General features: G+C 38.8%; 1 protein-coding gene across 4 annotated transcripts in view; it reads right to left on the bottom strand.

Moving 5' to 3' along the window:
• Positions 1-22,011, bottom strand: part of LOC149312398 (ataxin-7-like protein 1) — a 107,468-nt gene that overhangs the window by 35,327 nt on the left and 50,130 nt on the right. For 3 of the 4 annotated variants that reach the window (XM_089524540.1, XM_089524542.1, XM_089524541.1), the window contains one exon: positions 8,947-9,169. In XM_089524540.1, coding sequence (XP_089380666.1) covers positions 8,947-9,169 — 223 coding nt within the window. Of the gene's footprint in view, positions 1-8,946; positions 9,170-15,106; positions 15,173-22,011 lie in introns of those variants that run through there. The other variant, XM_089524543.1, reaches the window with a different exon arrangement.

The raw sequence follows: 22,011 nt of genomic DNA, 5'->3' as shown, positions 1-22,011 counted from the left end.
GTGTGCTTGTGGGTATAGGCGTGCCCACACACTCAGAAAGAAATTGAACTAGGGACTTAAAAGTGAAGAACGCAGACAGGTAAAGAAACCAGCAGCTCATAACTGTGTAAGCCCCTTGTGGCCAGAAAACTTTACAGAGGGCTAGATACAACTGAAAGTGTGAAATAAATATTTAGGGCTATTTAAGTAAAAGAGTGCTAAACATGATAACTGCAATGACCAGTGAAAATTCAAAATATTATGTAATTTTCATGCTGAGCACGCCTATCACTAATAAAAAAATACTGTCAACTATTCCATTTTTTTGTAATGGAAAGGAAAAGGATGGCTGAAGTGGTAAGAAGCATAGCATGGGCCCCAAAAATCTTTCTTATCTCATGTATAAGTAAGATCTATGCTTCCTACACTATTTTTTTTTTGCCAGAATCCTACATCACCAATTACCTAATGTTACTTTCTGTATATTTAATTAAGTAGCAGAGGTGCTACCAAACAGTGAAGTCACCAGCACGAATGCCTCTGCACCAGTGTGCAACACACACTCCTGTGCCATGTTCATCCATGAACGATGCACATCAGGCACTTTGCTGATTCTGTTACACAGTAACATAACAGCAGCCCTCTACTGGATACGGATGTTACAAAAACTGCCCAGTTTTAAGTCTTGCATATGTAAGTTCACTTACAGTGATACAACTTCAGTACAGGATTCCAGTCATTATCTGTTTCCATGCCACAATGATACCACCCATAAAGATAATTCACGACTGAAAGAACAGTAATGCCATTATTTTTACTTTTAAAATGTCCCTGCAGCTGTGAATATGGTTATTATTTCTTCAGTTGCATGATGAGGAAATATTTTGTATTTGTATCAGTGCAGAATTTTTAAAGGAGCCCACATAGAGAACTTAAAACAGACGTACTTTCAGGTATTTTGTAATAAGGAGCCATAGTTCTAAAACATATTTATCCTATAGCTACTTATATCAGCTCTGTTTATGTTTTTGTTGTCCACTGCCAGACATTGATGGTAAATGATATGAATTATTATGAAGATAACTTATTTCAAACAGGTCCATCCCTACTATGTACATTTGGTATGTATTTCAAGGGTTAAAGTAAAGCATCATTTTAAAGGTTTGGTGTGAGTGACTATATGTAACTGCATTATGAAAACTATATGATTGCAAAAAAGTGATGCTAAAGTAACTATATAATTCTTGAAGCATCTCCTTTCCTTCCAAAAAGAAAAAGAAAAAGAAAAGGAAAGGGGAAAGGAAAGGAAAGGAAAGGAAAAAAAGAAAGAAAGAAAAAGAAAGGGAGCCTTAAAGCTAAACTAAAACTCCAACCCAGTAAATTCAGAGTAACGGGAACAAAACATCCAGTTAGTAGGATATAAAGTCTATCCTAGCAATTAAGTTCTAGTTGAGAAAGTGGATTTGGGACATAGTTGGGATCAGTAATTTGCTGGTACTCTGCAAACAGAAAAGACATGTAGTACATGACTGATACTATTATCTTTCAGCTGATATCTCATCATTATCTTTTCAAGAGCTGTATTTTTGAATATTTGGTACATAGGAGGTATGAAAAAATCCCCAAGAAAAAGTTTAATCACACATTTAAAGATATGATACATGCAATATGCCATCCTCATTCTGCGAAGGACAGGTTCCGAAAGAGAACCTGACCCAAAGTCACCAGTGGAGTTTCATGTTGAAGTGGCTCTCCCTGATATGGTACTAACACTCTAACCAGTACAACCTGCTGTCTTGTCTGTCTTGGTTTTGCTTCGTGTATTTCTATACACATTTACCAATTTCCAAAACAAAATAAAAGAAAACTGACAGGAGAATAAACTCATTTCCAATATATGATGTAGGAGGAGAGTTCTGAGGATACCCCTTGACTGCCAAAAAGAAAGCTAAATGGTTCCTTAAACAAATAAAGCATGAATCTCTCAAGAATCCAATATGTTAAACTAAGACTATCGTTCTTTGGATGTATCATGAAAAGTCATACTGACTAGAAAGGACAATGACGCTTGGCAAGGTACAAAGCAGTAGGAAAAGAGAAAAAACTCATTATACATGGACACACTCAAGCAAGCAAGCCACAACCCTGAGTCAGCAGGACATGAGCAGGGCTGTTGATAAAAGGATGACCTGGAGATATTCATAGGATAGCCATAAGCCCAAGTTGACTTGATGGCATTTAACAACAACATTTTTCACTGAAACGTATTTCACAGTTGTGTGATCCTGCTATCCGTTCTTCATACAATTTCCTCTTCTGCTAGCCTGTCATTATGCATCTCAGCAAGAGTCCCTTTTCACAAGATCTGAGAATTCAAAGGGAATTTAAACCAAAAGTAGAGATGCTCTGAGACTAGCAGGAGAACACAATGTATGGTCAAATAATATGATTTGGAGCAGTCCCTCACTGGAAGCAGTATAGTTTTCTTAGATTTCATAACTGACTTGAGTCTAGCAGTCCTATCATTTCCCTAGAAATAACAAGTTTAGGAAGGACAATACATCTTCCAGCTATTAAGAATTTATACTAAAAAATAGAAATTAGCTTCCTACTTATGGGTTCCATGGAAGCCCTACTTACTATAAGGAAGCCAGCATGCTAGTTCCTAATGCTCCCTCTTGTAGTGTAAGTAACAAAACAAACCACAGTAGTCAGCCCAGGGTTTATTAACACCATATCACAACGTAGGATGAGCTTATTTCTCACCCAACTAATTGGAGAAACAAGTAAAAGATAAACCCTGAATTCTTTATGTGGTTTGCTGCAAGAAAAACAAACCGGACCATCACAACAAATGAAACATGGACTTCTAGCAGGAGCAATTAGGGACCATGAGTAATGACAATGCAAATTTGACCACTATTGCTATAAGCATTTAAGCAGCGACCTTACTTCACAGAATACAGAAGGGTTTCACCCCCTTCAGTTAATAATTCATGAATGCCAAAGGTTACCTCACTGTTTTTGGATGAGTCTCCAAAACATTTTAAGAATGAATGCTTCTGATCCCATTTTAAAAGACATTGAAATGTACCAGAGAGCTACTGTAGTTTATATTTCCAAGATTACTGTATATATTTGTGTATAGGTCAACCTGGTATATATGTCGAGAATAGGTCTGGGGGCCAAAAATCTGGTTTTTAATATGACTCATGGATAAGTTGAGGGTAAAACTTAAGGGCATGTAACCAAGGATATAAAAGATATCCTGCTTGCTCTTCTTGCGTCTTCCCAGCCCAGCTGCCCCCTCCGGATATGGAGATACAACTTATATTGTTTCACACAGTGGACTTGGTTGCCATATTAGTGGAGGACTATTTGAAACATTTACTTTCCACTCTCTCTTTCATACATTTCTAAAATAAAAATTATCAAATGACATACAGTATTGCCAAAACAGCTGTATCATGGTGGAACTGAAGACTGACCAAGCAAGATATTGGCAGACATAGCAGTCTAGATGACTTGATGCTATTCTATGATTGATGGCTTTCTTGTTATCTGTTCTAAACAAAAGAAAGAACTGAAGGCTCTTATCAGGACCAAAGATACTACTAACCCTGTCGCCTGGTTTGCATGAAGTCACAACTGTCCACTTTACTGAATGCCAAGCAATCCTTGAGATAAACTGATATGCTGGTGGAAGCAGAAGCTCCTGTAGGCTTCATAACAGTAAAGATCAGTTACTTGGTTTCACATAAAGACAGACATCATCCTGAAACACACATCTGCACTCCTCATGTGTAGAGGACATGCGCTCATACAGCTTAACACAGTTCAACACAACCAGCCCAAAAATGAATTTAAAAAGTGACTTCACATTTCTGTTGTTTTTACAGTTTAATGAGAGACAAAATTACACTCAAACACTTAAAATGGAAAGGTCACATACATGCAGTGCAGTCCTAAACCTGTTTACTCAGAGGTAAGTCCCAGAGAGGGTTTACTCCCAAGTGTGTATGCACACTCCACAGAACAGAGGCCTTACTTCTTTCGAAACAAAAAACACAAAACAGTAACACATTTGCCTTAAACTGCCAGTCTCTACTCATTCAGACAGATAATTATGAAATCAGACGGAACGACTAGCTTGTAATAACTACTGCAACTCTCATCCAAGGCAATGAACATGCTGCCAAAGAAAATGAAACTATTCTGTTTAACAACTAATACAGTGGATCTCCAAAAAAAGGGTGAGTGAATAAGAGACATCAAGTGCAACAAGACTGTCAATCAGATACATGCTTCTTCCTGTTTGTCAAGACAGGAGCAGGCATGATTGCTGTTTTTAACAGCCTGTTCCCATGGAGGGGGATGAAGCAGAAGCAGGCATAGCTAAGCAGTATAGATGCTTCTTCAAGCTTTCACTGGTCAGATGATGAAAATATTCAACTCTCTGGCTCGACAGTCAGCAATGGTGTGATTAAAGGGGGAATGCAAGGAAGCACAGCTCAACGTCCTTCAGGACAGCAGCAATAGAGTTACTGCTAGAATGCCAGGGTAACTGATGGTCCCTCCCTGCTTGGTAAAGTGAATGAAGTGATAAGGCTTTCAGATCTCATTGTTTGCTAACAATCAGCACACAGACAACAGAGACCAGGAATACAAGCAATAATGGCTGTATACTTCCTTTTTTCTTGGATGAGGATCCTAATTCATTTTAGTATTTTAAATTGTAACATTTCTCCACATGATTGTTTGCTTTTCTCTGCATGATTGTTTTCATTTCTCAGATGGGCACTTGGGAGATCTCGAGTAGTCACCACTCTGCCATGGAACTCACTAGGGACCCTGAGCCACTCTCTCAGCCTGGTCTACATTGAAGGGTTGTTGAAAGAATAAAGGGAGGAGGAGAGCTAAGCATGCTGTCTTGAGTTCACCAGAGGAAAAGTGGGATAAGCTGAGAAAATAAACAAACATGGCTACTCAGAAGTATATCGTATTAGGTATAATGGAACTAAATTCCAAGGAGGCAAACATAGGATTGCAGCATCTATTTAAGCACACACAGAAAACACACAACAATCATGATGAGGTCAATGCAAGAATAATCCTCTTAATGCATACAATGAAATGCTTCCCTCTTCTGTGCTCACATGAAAAGGTTCAAAGATACTGAATGAGGTGAGGAGGTGGCAAGACCCATATTCTGATTCCTAAGCCCCAAGATGTTCAGGTTTTGCACTTCACCATTCAGAAGCAAGGGTGAAAAGAAAAAAGAAAGGGCAAGTTGGTATCAGACAGTGATGTGTTGCTGAAAGAGGCAAAGAACAAGGCAGCAGAGATGAAACAGAGAGAAACTACTGGTACTTTTTGGAACTATAGTCATCCCTCCCTGTGTGCAGACTTGAGATCTGCAGTCTTGATTACTCATGGACAGCAAGCGGGGAGTGAACAAAATGGCGCGTGTGTCCGTACCGCATACACAAGAGTGTGCAGTCATTGAAATAAATGAGACTTCAATATTGGCGATTTTTCCAATTCAGGGGTGTATGTGTGTGTCCAGAACGGATCCTCTGCAAATCAGAAGGGACAACTGTATACACTTTAGCAGCCATTTCATACTACAAGATTATAGCACTGTGATTCCACTGTAACTGCCATGGTTGCATGGGTTTTGTAGTCTGGTAAGATAAAAGTAAAGGTGGACAGTGTCTCATAAAATGGCTCCTCCTACTTGGAAGACCACTAACACAAAGCTAAAAAGGTAAAAATAGGGGCATGGAGAATGATCAGAGCTTGGAATACCTTCATTGAGAAGAAAGGCATAAGCAATCGGTGCTTTAAAAAAACAGCAGGGAGCAGGCAAATGAAAAAGAAATTTATAAAATAATCAGTGGGATCATAAAAAGTAGTCAGAGAAAAACTTTGACTCTCCTCACTGTTATTTTATTATCCAACATCTTAGCAGTAAACACAGGACTAGAAAGCAGGGGAAAGTACCTCTTTATACAGGGTGTAATTCACTTACAAAATCTACATGCACAAAGTACATCAAGGGAAATCGGTCAGATGGATTTAAAAGGGAATTATACAAATTAATTATCTATCAGTGGGTTATTAGCTTTGATTGGAGCTAAGACGTAACACAAATTTCTTTGGTAACTATTTACTTTTTACAGGGGTGTCACTAAGGGGATGCGGGACTCCCTAGGTGACTCCCTAAGCAGGGAGTGTCATCACTGCTCTCCAAACATCTGTCTTTCGGCAGAAATAGGCTGTGGCATTCATTTGCATTCCCTTCAAAACATTGAAGTCAGTATGAACAAGGCTCAGTGGAAGGAGAAATAAGATGCCCTAGGTTTTTTAAAAAATTAAATTTACATTTTTAATTTTTTTTAAATTAAAAAGAAATAAAGAAAACTAAAACTAAAAGAATCCTTTAAAAATAACATCTTACCAAATTTTCATCTCAACCACAAGAAACTATGTACATATAAATATATTTAGGCTATGCATATCATATTGTAATTTAAAAGTATAATTTTAATTTTGCTAGTGGTTTATGTCACAACTATTACTATTATATTCAGTGATATACTGAAATTATAATTTATGAGTAACAAGATTAAAAAAAAATACAACTAATTATGTATGGTATAGTATGGGATGAGGTCAATGGGGATGTGTGGCACTCTGAGTTACCACACCGGATGACACCAACCGTAGTGATGCCACTGCCTTTTTACATAACAAGCTTATGCCTGTTATGGCAATGGCTGTAGTTCTCCATTTTTTAGTGTAATTGGAACAGATTTATTCCTGGCACTCATCATTACTAATGTGTATGCTGGCTCTGTTTAGGCAATGGCAGGGGATAAGGGGAAAAGCCACATGGAGGCTATCTCATGCTGCAGCCAGGACTAAGGATGAAAATGAGAGAGAGAATGAAATGACAACATGATCTGCATTGGAGACTCAAGTTAGTTAGAAATTTTTTAAAATGTATTTTTACAAAGTTAGCTTGCCTTTTTGTTATGAGTTAAGTTTGTTCACTACATGAATACTCATTAGAAATATGTCAGTCCCTACAGAACATGGATGGGAAAAGTCTCACTCTCCAAAGTCCTTTCTGATGCCTTACCTCCAAACATAAAATCTTATGTTCCCCATACTGTTTTAGGCTCCAGAAAAGCCTTTTAGAAAACAGAAAGTAAACCAGAATGTGGCTCTCTACGGTCCCACACGAGGCCAATGCAACGACCTAATACCTGGTAGTGGCCTGCCCCAATATAGAAATACAGATAACCTGGCACTTACTTGATGTGTTGAACTAGAGCTGACAATATGTTGTAATATATGCTTTCCATAATGATGCTGTTTGTGTGTATTGTGTTATTTGGGATAAGTTCGTACACAGAAAAAGTAAGAAATAGAAGTTTTCTTGGTTTATGACTATGAGATAAACAGACCAGCCTTGACTAGTGGTAAACACATTGAAGCCCCTTCTGCATTACTAAGGAAATATTGATACATACAACTGTAAGGAAAAGGTTCAGGCTGCTGTATCGTCCAAACTCTTCTACGATCAACGTGAGAGCCATTATACAGGTAACAGCATAATTGGCCAAAGGTCTTAACAGTTCAAATGAAAAAAACAGAAGACCAGGCACATTGAGATAATCACAGGATTATGATCCTGTGCAGTAGTCCTTCCCTTACATCTTTTCAAAAACATAACTAGAAACCTCATTTTTACATGTCCTTGCACACCAAGGCTGTGGCCTTGGGCACCCAGAAATCAAAGCCCCATTAAGTACTGATGGACCTAGATTCCAAGATAACACATATAGGGTTGGGATGTCAATCAGGAGAGTGGCAGGAAGGAACAAATACACTGGACTTAAAAAGTTTTCCAATCCACATATGATGAAGTACTTCTATGCTGCTATATGCCTGTATTTTAGGTTCTGCTGGATATGTCTGTAATGCTGGAAGTGAGCAGGGTGGATGCATAGCACCAATACACCTCAGAGTCTTACACTCAGCACTGCACCACACCTGCCTCTACTTGCATCAGAGCCAATTGAGACAATAAGTAGAGCCTCTGTCATTGTAAAAGTTGCTTTGCCTAAATTACATATGAAAAATAAAAATATTTTGAAATAAACTATACATCAGCATATAGATTTCCCCCATCTCCTGCTTCAGGGTCATCATTTGGAGCAGTACACAGTTTTTATTCTTCAAGAAATATTTTAAGACTTCTTAAATGCCTCTATTTTAAAACATCTCATGGCAGCCTATAACCTGTTAACAATTCAGCACTCTTAAAAACTGCACAAATATTACAAAATTAGTAACAGAGCAGCAAAAGATAAAGCAGCATAACAGTAAAGGATCAGCTAAAATATTCCTTGAAATCAATCAAAAGGAGCCATCAATCACCAATGCAGACAGGCCCTCACAAAGATGTCCGTCTCCTTAGCAGTCAATCCTACTGATCTGAAGGGTATTCATAATTATGTTAGGCCACATAGCCGATCACAGTTTAACAGTGCAATCCTATATGTGTACTCAGAAAGAAGTCACACTGAATTCAATGTGGCTTCATATCCTGAACAAGCTTACTCAAAAGTCAAGCTAGCTATGAAGATAAACACAAGATTTACACATTTTCATCTCACTTGAAAACAGGAAAATTGCTTAGATAGAATTAAGATCATGATCTACAAATGTCATGAGTGAAGGTAAAAAACACTATCTTGGCACAACATGAAACAAGATGTCTCCCATGTAATTTTCTATTTCATACATCCTATTATTAAAACCTTTTTACTCAAGCCCAACTTCAGAAGAATCCTGTTATTCAGTTACATAGAAAAGATGAGGGAAATCAATGTAAGAAGTATTGAGAAACAATTGGGGGGGGGGGTGAGATAAAGATCTGATTGAACAGCAACTTACCAAGGTTTATCCCTTGATACTTTTGAAGAAAATACCATGTGCTGTTTGCTAGAGGAGGTAATTAGATTGTCTTTGGGCGTTCTGAATGGCTTTGAGTTGTTGTTGACAAGGTTATGGCCGCTGATACAGGATTTCGGTTTCATATGTATTAGTGATGCCCTGGAATTGCAGGGTGGAGAAGCTGGAGATGGAGAAGGTTTACACATTGAACCGTGTCTTCGTTCTACAACAGGAGAAAAAAAAATACCAAAGACACTAAATAGACAAAATAAATGCAGACAGAAAAGAAAGAAATCCAAGATATACAGAAATCGTGAATTCAGAATATTTCTACATCACACTGATTTGCTAGAAATACAGATATTATACAGTTGGCCACACTAATACACTTAGTATGCATTGCCACACTGTTGTCAGGGCAACACCTGGTGAAGCAATGCCAATGGTTGCTGCAGAAATGCCTTTTTAATAGTGTTGTGGAGCAAGTACATGGCAGCCAGTTGGGAGCTAATGTACTGCTAACTTACTGAAACAACCTGCCAATCAATCAGTCAAACTATCAATATTAACCATACTTCAAGTGTGCTTCTCAGCTTAAATAATTGCAGTGGACCACATCTATGCAATTACATGCACCTAAGTATAGTATCTTAAGGGCTTAAATACACTAAAGGCATCAGATCCTGTCTGATCTTGGAAGCTAAGCACAGTCAGCCCTGGTTAATCCTTGAATGGGAGACCATCATAAGTGGGGTCACCATCACTTGTCAGGCAACTTGAAGGCACATGCATACACACATAGCATTATAGCTGAGTACATGCAAGCTGGATCATAGTCAGTTACAATTCTGAAACTGTCCTAAACCTTGTGTACTTGTTACTAATGATTTTCAGCACACACAAAATAATGTACTACAATCTGTAACCCTCAAATATGAGCCTTATCTTTTGCTCATGCACAGTTACAGTTTGCACACACGCCAGTTCTCATTGGGGGGCAATAATTACCACATTACAGGAAATCCACATTCTATTTTTTGCAATGAGAAGGAAACAGAGTTTAGTTCAAATAACTGAAGCTTTATGATAGCCCAAAGTGTTTACACAGACAACACGTGCATATTTATATATTGTTGTAACAACCAATAAAAAACAAAAGATGACAAAATAGAGGTAATTAATTCTTATCTAGCCCTGGAGCAAAGTGACAGGCCCAAGTAATGGACCCCTAAAAGTCAATTTCTGTCAAGCTAGCACAAGGGGAAGAATGAGAAAGATATCTGAAGGACTTTGGACTCCCTCTCAACAATGTGTTCTCTTTTGTCCTTCTGCATATGTACGTCTCAAATGTCTGAGATGATCTCTCTGGCTGGAATAAAACACGCTGGATCCTCTCTCGGACACAAGACCAGTTTCCGATTATTACCATATATATTCAACTATAAGTTGATCTCATGTATAAGTTGGGGGCAGGTTTTGGGAGTATAATCATGGATTTTGATATGGTCCGTAGATAAGTCGGGGGTAAAACTTAGAGGCATGTAATGAAGGATGTAAAGGACGAAGTAAAGGAAAACAATGCCAAAGAACTTACAAAATTCCAGCAGGCATAACTGTTTGTGCTCACACTAAAGGCTGGATGGATGAGAGAGTAGAAGGGAGACAATGCTTCCAGGGTATATGCATATCTATCTATCTATCTATCTATCTATCTATCTATCTATCTATCTATCTAATTGTTATTCTATTTTATTGATGTGTTTTTATGTGTATTTTAGTGAGTTGTAATCCTGCCTCGATCCATTTGGGAGAGGCGGGAAAATATAAATAAACTATATAATAATAATTATTATTGTTATCTATCTGACTTAAAACACAGTACTTACATTGACTCATGGATAAGTTGACTCAAGTTTTTTGGGTCCATTTTTTAATCTAAATTTCTAGACTTATACATGAGTATATACAGTAAATCAGTTCACATTCTAAGGCCTGTGGGCTAGCTTCATGTCAATATATTGTGAAGTTAGAAAATACAGTGCGCCCGCGTCTGCTTCCAGCATATGCTGAAAGTAGCGCTGCTTTTTCCGGCGCATAGCACCGGACGAAACGATAGTGTGTATGCCCGTGGCGCACATGCGCTGCCACCACTGCCATAACCATGAGCCCCATTACTTGCAATGGGGCTCGAGCATATGCGTTTTTTGTTTTATGCGGGGGGTCCAGAACAGATCCCCCGCGTAAAACAAGGGCTTACTGTAGCAATTTTGTAAACTTAATTAAGAAGCAGTGCAATATCAACAGTTCAAGAATGCTCACTTGCATGCATTAAAAAGACAAAACAAAGATCACAAAGCATTACAAACAGCAATTGGAGAAAGGAGCAATGAAAACAAAGCTGTTCTTTTTTGAATCAGAGGTTTATCTATCTCATGCTATTTTCAAATGGGCAAGCACATTGAAAAGTCATGCCTTGAAAGAACAAATGCTTGATTTAAATGGGTTTTCTTTACTAACTCAAGAATATCAGAAGTTCTTTCCAAAAGCTTCCGTTTATACAGACAAGGAATGTTTTGTCAATCTGTTTGCATAAGGCTCGTCACTGTACTGACTGTACTGGATTTTTAACTCTGCTTGCTTGAGTCTTAAGTACTTGTCTGAGGTAGGCAAAGTTAAAAAGTTAGGTCCTAAGTCAAACTGCATTTGTCATCTATTTGAAAAGAAAACTAAAGGTGAGACCTAACAGCTCCAAATTATTATTTTATGTTCTCCATAGCTTTTGGCACTGATTGAGTCACTCATACATGTAAACTCAATATCTGATTGGAACAAATTAACTTCTATCCATTGGAATAACAAAAGTTAAAAACTTTTATTTGAATAGCCACAGGATACAAGCCTTTATTAGAATTGTAGAAATGCATTGCTAAAGGAAACTTTTTAAAAATAATAAAGAACCTAAATCAATTATATTCCACCTGCTCCCTCCTATCAGTCACTCACATGTCTGGATCTAAGAACAGTGAGGTGAATGCATTTCTCTTTTAAGGGGATTTGAGAACAAATTATAAATACATAATTAAACACTAAAGACAGAATCATCCAGGCATATTACAGGGTTTCCCATTTCTATGTATGGCTGTGAAAGCTGGACAGTAAAGAAAGCTGACAGGAAGAGAATAATCTCATTTGAAATGTGGGGCTGGAGGAGAATTCTGCAGATACCCTGGACTGCCAAAAACAAATGAATGGATCTTAGAGCAAATTCTTCCTGAATTAACTTAGTCTGTTGTACTTTGGACATATCATGACATGACTCGTTGGAAAATATTATAATGCATGATAAAGTGGAAAGCAGTAGGAAAATAGAGAGTCCACAGTACAGGTGGATTAATTCAATTAAGGAAGCCATAGCCCTGAGTTTGTAAGACCTGAGCAGGGCAGTTGCTGACTGGGGTTCTTGGAGGCCTCTCATTTAGAGGGATGCCACAGTCAAAGTCAGCTGGACAACAAATAACAACAACAAATAAAATCAATGCTGAGCAAAAATAGCGGGGATACACATTTTGTGAACTTTTCCATTAATTTAAAATGCTCACAACCTTTCAGGAGGGGTTTTTCATATTCCATAATGAAAGGATACAAAACAATATGTAAAAGAATAGACACTAAGGTGGAAAAGTAAGAATAATGTCCCCACTGCCAAGAAATCAGGCTAATACATCTTTACTTAGTTCAAACATACATGGTTGACTAAGGAGCATGGTCTATACGGATATATATTCATACCCATCTAATTCTGCAACAACTAATCTAAATATGGATGACTAAAGCTAGATCAAGTCAAGTGTGCTGTAGTAAAATGTTGCAAAAAAAAAAGTGAGCAGAAAGTGTGACAAAACAGAGTGCCAACCTATTCACCCTAGGCAATGAAGGTGAGTTCTTTCTCCCAACTGAGAATGAGGGCATTACATGAACTTATGAGGTCTTCAATTGACACCACCATACATCTAAAACTGTTTGGCTATGTAGCAATGCAATACCACCATTCTGACTTCATGCTACCTCATTGGCTGGGAGTACTCAGTAAAGGATCCTTTCTAAGTTATAGCAAAAATGTTCCTGAGCAGTAGCAACGTAATAAAATCATGCCAGACAAATCTAATCTCTTTTTCTGATAAAATTACTAGCTTGTTAGATGAAGGGAATGCTGTGGATATACAGTGGATTCTTGTTATATGCTGGGGTTTGGTTCCAAGATCTCCCGTGTATAACAAAATCCGTGTATGCTCAAGTCCCATTAAGTATAATGACGTAGCAAAATGGTGTCCCTAATAAAAAATGGAACATCAAGGTAAATGTATACTTTTTTGGAACATTTTCAAACCGTGTATGCTTAAATCCGTGTATAAAAAATCCGTGTATAAGAAGGGCCGACTGTGGTATATCTTGATTTCAGTAAGACCTTTGACGGGGTTCCCCTTGACATTCTTGCAAACAAGCTAGTGAAATGTGGGCTAGACAAAGTAACTATTATATGGATTTGTAATTGTTTGAATGGCTCCTTTTCATCCTGGAGAGAAGTGACCAGTGGGGTGCCACAGGGCTCTGTCCTGGGCCCAGTGATATTATTATTATTATTATTATTATTATTATTATTATTATTATTATTATTATTATTATTATCCTTTATTTATAAAGCGCTGTAAATTTACACAGTGCTGTATATACAATCTTTTAGTTAGACGGTTCCCTGCCCTCAGGCTTACAATCTATTCAAAGTCTTTATCAATGACTTGGATGAAAGAATTGGGGGCATACTTGTCAAATTTGCAGATGACACCAAACTAGGAGTAGCAGCTAATACCCCAGAGGACAGGATCAAAATTCAAAATGACCTTAATAGATTAGAAAGCTGGGCCAAAGCTAACAAAATGAATTTCAACACGGAGAAATGTAAGGTACTGCACTTAGGGTGGAAAAATGAAATGCACAGATATACGATGGGTGACACCTGGCTGAATGAGACTATGTGTGAAAGGGATCTGGGAGTCCAAGTAGACCACAAACTGAACATGAGTCAACAGTGTGATGCGGCAGCTAACAAGGCCAATGCAATTTTAGGCTGCATCAATAGAAGTATCAATGGAAGTAATAGTGCCACTATATTCTGCTTTGGTCAGGCCCCACCTGCAATATTATGTCTAGATCTGAGTACCACAATTTAAAAAGGATATTTGAGAAACTGGAGCGTGTCCAAAGGAGGGCGACTAAATGGTGAAAGGTCTGGAAACCATGCCCTATGAGGAACGACTTAAGGAGCTGGGGATGTTTAAGTAATTGAAAGAAGGTTCTTTGTTGGTAGTTTTGTTTTGAAAATAGCACCCACAAAAATATGGGAGATCATAACAAAAAACCAGGATGATCAGCAACTTCTTCCTTGAGTTTTCCAGAAATGCTGGGAATGTGGGATATACCTCTGTGAAACAGAATCCTATTGGCAACAATTTGGAAAGGAACTGGCAGAAGAGGTGTGGGGGATATTAATTTTAAACATTTAAAATCAAGGTCTCAGAGGAATGCAGAAGCTCATTTAACAGTTGTATGACTATACCATTACAAAGTATTTACTGTTAAAACCACAATTTAACAGAGCAGCTCATTTATTGCTCATAGAATTTTAATTAAACATGAAAGAACCAATTTTGTGTTTTGTAGATAGTGAAACAGTTTAATCATAGAGACATCCCCTTTACAAGTCAGCACTTTCATAGGTTATGTTCTTAGTAACTGATATGACTCATATTTCTAGTTTAAAATACTTACATGTTAAACCAAATGCCAAGCATATTTTCACAAAGAGCAAAAACAGCTCTTAAGGAGCAAGATAATTCCTGTCATTGTGGGACTTACGGATAACAGACAGTTAGTTCGAAGCCAATGGTTGTAAACACCTAGCTAAGTACTTTCATTTTCTCTGTGATGAAATCCTGCACACACTATCCTCCATTAAATTAGATTTCAAGAGCAGAGGGAAGAAAATTTCCAACAAGTTATAGCACAGTATATTTTAAGAGAGGTACCAAATGTTATAAAATGTGAAAGAAAGCTAGACAAACAATAGTTTCAAGCTTAACTGCAATCTTCCAACTATACCCACCTCAACTGCATTTGCACTGTTGACAAGGAAATGGCACAGCTCGTAGCTTTAGCTCTTCATGTAAACTGACAAAGGAAGTGAACTGCAAGAATGAAAGAGAAGGACTGCTGTTTCTAATAAAATGAAGTTTAGCAAACTTTCTATCTTCAGTGGTATGTTGAAATAATTCCTATATTTGCAACACTCACAAGAACACTGTCTTCTGAAATAAAATGGTTAAAGATTTCTCATTTCTATTGGAGGCAGCAGCAATCAGCCAGAAGACATACAATGCATCTTGGTAGAAGAAACGTAAATTGAAAGAATTTACAGCGAAGCTTAGTCTGCCAACTTAATCCAACTCTGGGATGGCTGTAAACAACCTGAACTGCTGGAACATGAAATGATTCACATTACAGACACTGTCAGAGAATGACGGCAATATGATTAGCTATTCTGCAAGGGCTGGAAAGGAGACCGATGACCGTTCCAGTAAACTGCAGATCGGCACTTTCAGGCACTAGCTGAATAAAGGCACAAACACCACGACCAGGTTTCACACCCTTCCCACTTAAACATTACAACTATTATTTTGCAAGACCAAAGCAGTAGTTGGTGTACAGCTGTTGTACTTTTAAAAGCAAGGGGTACGTAGGGAAGGAAAGAAAAATAGCCTTCACTTTAACAAAACAGTGACAGAGTAATTTAAAATAAATGGCAAGACAACAAATCTAGAGTTGACTAACTGAAAAGTGTATAACAGGACCACTAAACGGATTCATATTCTTTTATATTTTGGTATATTTTATATATATTTTAATTCTTTTTAAACCTTTGAAAAAATAAGATTTTAGCTTATTCTGAAGTTTTGAAAAATTAAATTATTGTTTTAAATTACTGGAAGCTGCCTTAATTCCCAATCCAGCAGAAAGACGAGTTATAAATTCAATATAAATACAGTACATAAATACATCAATGCACAATTCTAGAACATCATAGTGGCAAAAATAGTCTGTGAACAAAATTGTTTTACATGTTGGCCAAGGACTCTGCTTATGCAGGTTACAGTTAAAAATCAGTTTCCTCAGATGTTGTTCAACTAGGCAAGAGGACACTTGTTTCCTGCATTGACATAACTTATTTCTTATTACACATCTGCTATTATAGAATCATTTTCTACAACTAATACATGAGAAACTCTACTCACAACATCTGTCTCGTTTGTTACACAGACATACAAAATCTGTCTTATACTGATTCAAATTACTGGTCCATCTACTGTCTACTTTTATTCAATTGATTTTATGTAAAACATTTATATCTTCCATACAGGCCCTGATAGGATGAAAACTTAACTGCTGAAGAACTACAGCCCTATGGAAGTGTTACTGAGAAGCTCAGACTTGCTTACATTCCAAGTAACTCATTAACATCTTGCTCCAATTATCTCCATGTATCCTGGAATGCAGAAGCTAAGAGAGATCCCGTACATATGCTATCACTGTGTTATTGTGCGCATTAAGAGCAATCTATCTTCTTTTTGCTGTAGCAGTTAAAGCAGGAATGGGCAGCTTCACCATTTTAGTTTACTCCTGGATTCAATCCTAAAAGGTCATTCAAACATTGTTGTTTTTAGCGTGACTATGCGAATAATCTCTCTCAAGCATTCCAGGCTTGTTGTTCACACTATGGAACCACATCTCTACATATCTCTAAGAGTTCTGCTGCTCACACATGTCAGCACTCAAAGAAAGATGTAGTTGGTGATGAGAATGTAAGCAAAGCATGTTTAAGGCATGCAGAGTTTTATCCTGGTTTATCCCAGCTCTATTCGCATCAGTTATTCACAAAGCCAAAAATGCAAATCTGTAAGAAAAACTCAGAAACCTCCTGGACATCAATTATCTTAGGTTAAGTGGGGGTTTTGGTACCCTCCTCCCCCCATTAAAAAACCCCCCTAATCAGCTGCATTCAAAATGCATATGAATAAGAAACATTCAACCCAGATTCTACCTGGATTATTTTCACCATCTGAATAACACCTAAGACAGTTTCTCCATCAACCACATACCCCAAATTCTAACCCACCAGTTCTCAATGAAGAGGCTACTTAACTTCCACCATTTGGCTACTTCTAATGTGGCAGCAGTCATGAGAAAAATGGTCAGTTTCCTATGTTACAAGTTAGAATGATCTTTAACCAATATAGAAAGCAAAAGCAAAATTGGACAGAATTTTACAGCTTGATCAGTGATACATGAAATTTGATAGAGAACGGCATTCCAGATCTTTCTCACTTCAGGACATTCAAACCAAATATGCATATAAGAGCCTCTAGATTTACAGCCCCTCCAGCATCCCAGAGAAAGCATTTTAACAATTTTAGACAATGTTACTGGTGTGAGATATCTATGGATGGTTTTCAAAATACAGTATTCTCCCTCACAGATGCAGAATGGGATTTGAATGGGGGTGAAGACCAAATACGAGCCCATGCAGTCAGTGTCTGAAATCGTAGTTTTCAATTCTGCTTACCAAAATAAGTGCATACATTGGCCTTTCCCATACATATCTTCCAGGAGATGTTTGTAGAAAAAGGATAGTTGATGTGGAGTTTCTCCTGCCAAGGCAAGGTATGATGCAAAGAAAACAATTTGGTATACTTGAAGCCAGATAATGTTAGTTTGTTGCAGGGAAGTTTTTATGGTGGTGGTAGGCTTTGGTAGTCCACCACAGAATATATCTAAGGTGTGGTAAAGTCCACATCTTCTCAATCTTATTAGCAGGAATTTATCATTTAAGTGAGAAAGAGGATGAAAAAGTTTTAATGGGAGAGGAGTCAGGAGCCAGTATGTGTTTGCATTTATGCCAAATGGATAGGGAGCTACGTAACCTGCTAAGTTTCTGTTTTGAAGTTTGGGTGTAGAGGCAAGTAAATTTAATGGACTTCAGTATAAACTTCTAGATTTACCCAACTGGTAGCATTGTTGTCCTTAATTAAATTGCATAGTTTGGCTGAGCTGGAAAGCTTAGAATTACAGTGAAATATTTGGTACTGCCAGACCTCTGTCTTTGGAAGTAATGTGTCTAGTGGATTTGGAAAATCTAGGTGTCTTTCAATTGAATATGAATGAATTAATTAATTATTGCCATTTTTTATGTCTAGATGTGGGGGTAGTCAATGGGATTGTTTGAAACAGAAAAAAAAGTCAAGGAATCACGAACATCTTGATAAAGGCAATCCTGCAAAGGATGGAAAAATTTAAAGTTTTCCATTCTTTAGATTTTCGTAACATCCATGTATTTATTGGGTTATAATTTTGGGGTATGAGTTACTGGATGTCTTTTGTAATGATTATTCCCAAGTAGGAAAAACCTGAAAGCCGAAGCTGCAAGCACATTAAATCCTGCCAGGATTTTTGCTGTTGATACGAGGTGTTTAAAGGCATTAATGTAGATTTGTTAAAGTTAATTTTTAGACCTGAATAACTACCAAAGGATTCAACTGTCCTTTTTAAAGGCAAAAATGATGATTCTGGATGTGATAAAAAAAATAAAACACATCATCTGCATAAAGGGCGACATTATGGTGTTGACTGTTGATGCAAAAGCCAGTGATATCATCCTTGTGCCCAATCAGGTTAGTTAAAGGTTCATCGTTAGTGCAAATAGGAAGGGTGACAATGCGCATCCTTTTCTGGTGCCCCTACAAAATGTAAAAGGGTCGAGGCCACTGACCAACATCATCACCTCTGATTTTTCATAGATAAGGTGGTGTGCTCCTATGAAGCCATTTCCAAAATCCATTCTTCAAAGGGCCCCAAAAAGAAATGGTCATTCCAGTCTGTCAAAGTCTTTCAAAGCATCAAGAAAAAGTAAGGCTGGATGAATATTTGACTGGTTGTATATGTACATATTGTATATTTTTATTTAGATTTGTATAGTCTGTATATAAGCTGTGTATGTTTAGGCTATTCATACGTATCTGTATTGTATTGTGGTATATTGTACTTAGTGCACTATATTAACATTTTATATATGTGTGTGGGTCATTGCTTGTATTACTATGTTTTGAGGCATTTTGAAACGGTCCTCGGGCTATTCAATAAACATACTTACTGACTGGTTGGAATGGTGGATGATATTAAGTACTCTGCAGACTGAATCATAGAATCATAGAGTTGGAAGAGACTGCAAGGGCCATCCAGTTCAACCCCCGGCCATGCAGGAAATCTAAATCAAAGCATCCCTGACAGATGTCCATCCAGCTTCTGTTTAAAGACCTCTAAGGAAGACAACTTCAATACACTCCGAGGGAGTGTGTTCCACTGTCGAATAGCCCTTACTGTCAGGAAGTTCCTCCTGATGTTGAGGTGGAATCTCTTTTCCTGGAGCTTGCATCCATTGCTCCGGGTCCTTGTCTCTGGAGCAGCAGAAAAAAAGCTAGCTCCCTCCTCAATACGACATCCCTTCAAGTATTTAAATAGGGCTATCATATCACCTCTTCACCTTCTCTTCTCTAGGCTAAACATCCCCAGTTCCCTAAGTCGTTCCTTATAGGGCATGGTTTCCAGACCCTTCACCATTTTAGTCACCCTCCTTTGGACATGCTCCAGTTTTTCAACATCCTTTTAAAATTGAGGTGCCCAGAACTGGACACACTATTCCAGGCGGGGCCTGACCAGAGCAGAATAGAGTGGAACTATTACTTCCCTTCTATTGATGCAGCCTAAAATCGCATTGGCCTTGTTAGCTACCGCATCACACTGTTGACTCATGTTCAATTTGTGGTCTACTTGGACTCCCAGATCCCTTTCACATGTAGTTTCATTCAGCCAGGTTACACCCATCCTATATCTTTGCATTTCATTTTTCTGCCCTAAGTGCAGTACCTTACATTTCTCCGTGTTGAAATTCATGTTGTTATCCTTGGCCCAGCTTTCTCCAGGATGAAAAGGAGCCATTGTTGAGCACCCTTTGGGTTTGGCCGGTCAACCAAATCCATGTAACAGTTACTTTGTCTAGCCCACATTCCACTAGTTTGTTTGCAAGAATGTCATGGGGAACCCTGTCAAAAGCCTTGGTGAAATCAAGATATAACTATATCCACAGCATTCCCTTCATCTAACAAGCTGGTAATTTTATATTAAAAAAAAGAGAGATTAGATTTGTCTGGCATGACTTCTTTCTCTGAAACTCGTGTTGACTTTTTGTGATTATGGAATTGCCTTCTAGATGTTTACAGATTCTCTGTTTAATGATCTGTTCTAGAATTTTTCCTGGTATTGATGTCAGACTAACTGGATGATAATTGTTGGGATCCTCTTTTTCCCCCTTTTTGAAGACTGAGACAACATTTGCCCTCCTCCAGTCTGCTGGGACTTCAACAAAACGAAACCCCTGGAGCAGCAGAGTGGGACACCTTGTTGGGGTTTGGCCAGGAGGGACCAACAATGGGCTGGGTTCCCGGATGGCCATGGGTTAGTAGCTTCTAGAGTGGGAGGCACCAGAACTTGCAGTGAATCCTCAGCTGAACAGGGAGGCTCTCCTGTTGCCCACGGAGGCCTCAGACCCAGAGTGCACCCGATCCATAGCACAACCGGCAGTATGGAGCTGGAGGATGTGTGTGACTGGTACCCCCCATCTCTGCCCAGCATCTGGGGATCCTGTATGTAGGTGGCCACTTCCTGGGCGAAAACTGCCCTGATGAATTTGGCCAGCTCAGGGGACTGGTAAGGGTGGTAATTACTTACGGCCCCTGGCTCCTGAAGTCCAACCAGCAAAAACAAGACCTCCAATGACCTTGACTGTTAATAGGCTAGGTAGAAAAGCTGGGCATCCTCAGAAGCATGGAGGGTGGACCCTTCCCTGGGCTGTGCCCCCAATATTTGCCTCCCTGGCCAGCAGCTGAGGCTGCTGGTCTGCAGTTTAGGAGGGAGGCAGACCCTTGGCGGATGATTCGGATTCTGCCCCAGGCATCACACCAACCCAAAAACAAATGGGTCCAAGTAGAGGCAAAGGGGGAAGGGAAGGAGGAAGGGAGGCCAAGGGGCTCCTTAGTTGAATTAAGTCCAAGCTTGTAAAGTTCAGCTAGCTCTTTACAGTTGCACCCTATTAGGAGCATAGGCAGGAAAAAGACTGACTTCCAGAGGGGGCTAGCCCCAAGCTGCTCCACATAGGGCATGGTTTCCAGACTGATTTCACCAGTTTGGTCACCCTCCTTTGGACACACTCCAGCTTGTCCACACCCTTCATGAACTGTGGTGCCCAGAACTGGACACTGTATTCCAGGTGAGGCCTGACCAAAGCAGAATAGAATGGTACTACTACTTCCCTCTATCTAGACACTATATTTCTATTGTTGCAGCCTAGAACTGCATCTGCTGTTTCTGCTGCCAGATCACACTGTTGACTAATGCTCAACTTGTGGTCTACTCGGACTCCTAGATGCCTTTCATATGGACTGTAGACAAGCCAGGTGTTCCCCATCTTATGGAACAGGGCGTGTGGGAGGGCGGAGATGCCTATGAGGAGGTGGAAGAAGATTAATTATCTGGTGAGGAGGAGGAAGAGGACATGGATGCCCTCCCGGGGTTGGCCTGCTTGTTCAGGACTGAGGTTTCCCTAGATTCTGTCCAGGAAAACCTCTTGATCTCTAGTGTGCTGAAATATTTATACCTGGGCTTCCAGTTACTGGACCTTCTCTTCCAACAGAGATACCAACTTGCACTTTGTGCAGGTAACGTTACCCACATCCATTGGCAAGAAAACAAACACACCTCAACTGATGCAGGTGACTGCAGCGGCTTCCTCACTGATCATATTCAATAATCTTAAGTAGGCACTATAAAGGACTTCAGGCTTCCCCCTCAAACTCCCCTGCTAAACTCATGCAAAACACCAGTGTTTTCCAAGCCTGTTAGCTA

This window comes from Sceloporus occidentalis, unplaced genomic scaffold (assembly GCF_023333645.1).
Source record: "Sceloporus occidentalis isolate IW3139 unplaced genomic scaffold, rSceOcc1.0.p SCAF_5, whole genome shotgun sequence".
NCBI classification, from domain to species: Eukaryota; Metazoa; Chordata; class Lepidosauria; order Squamata; family Phrynosomatidae; genus Sceloporus; species Sceloporus occidentalis.
This window is presented reverse-complemented; position numbering and strand designations above follow the sequence as displayed.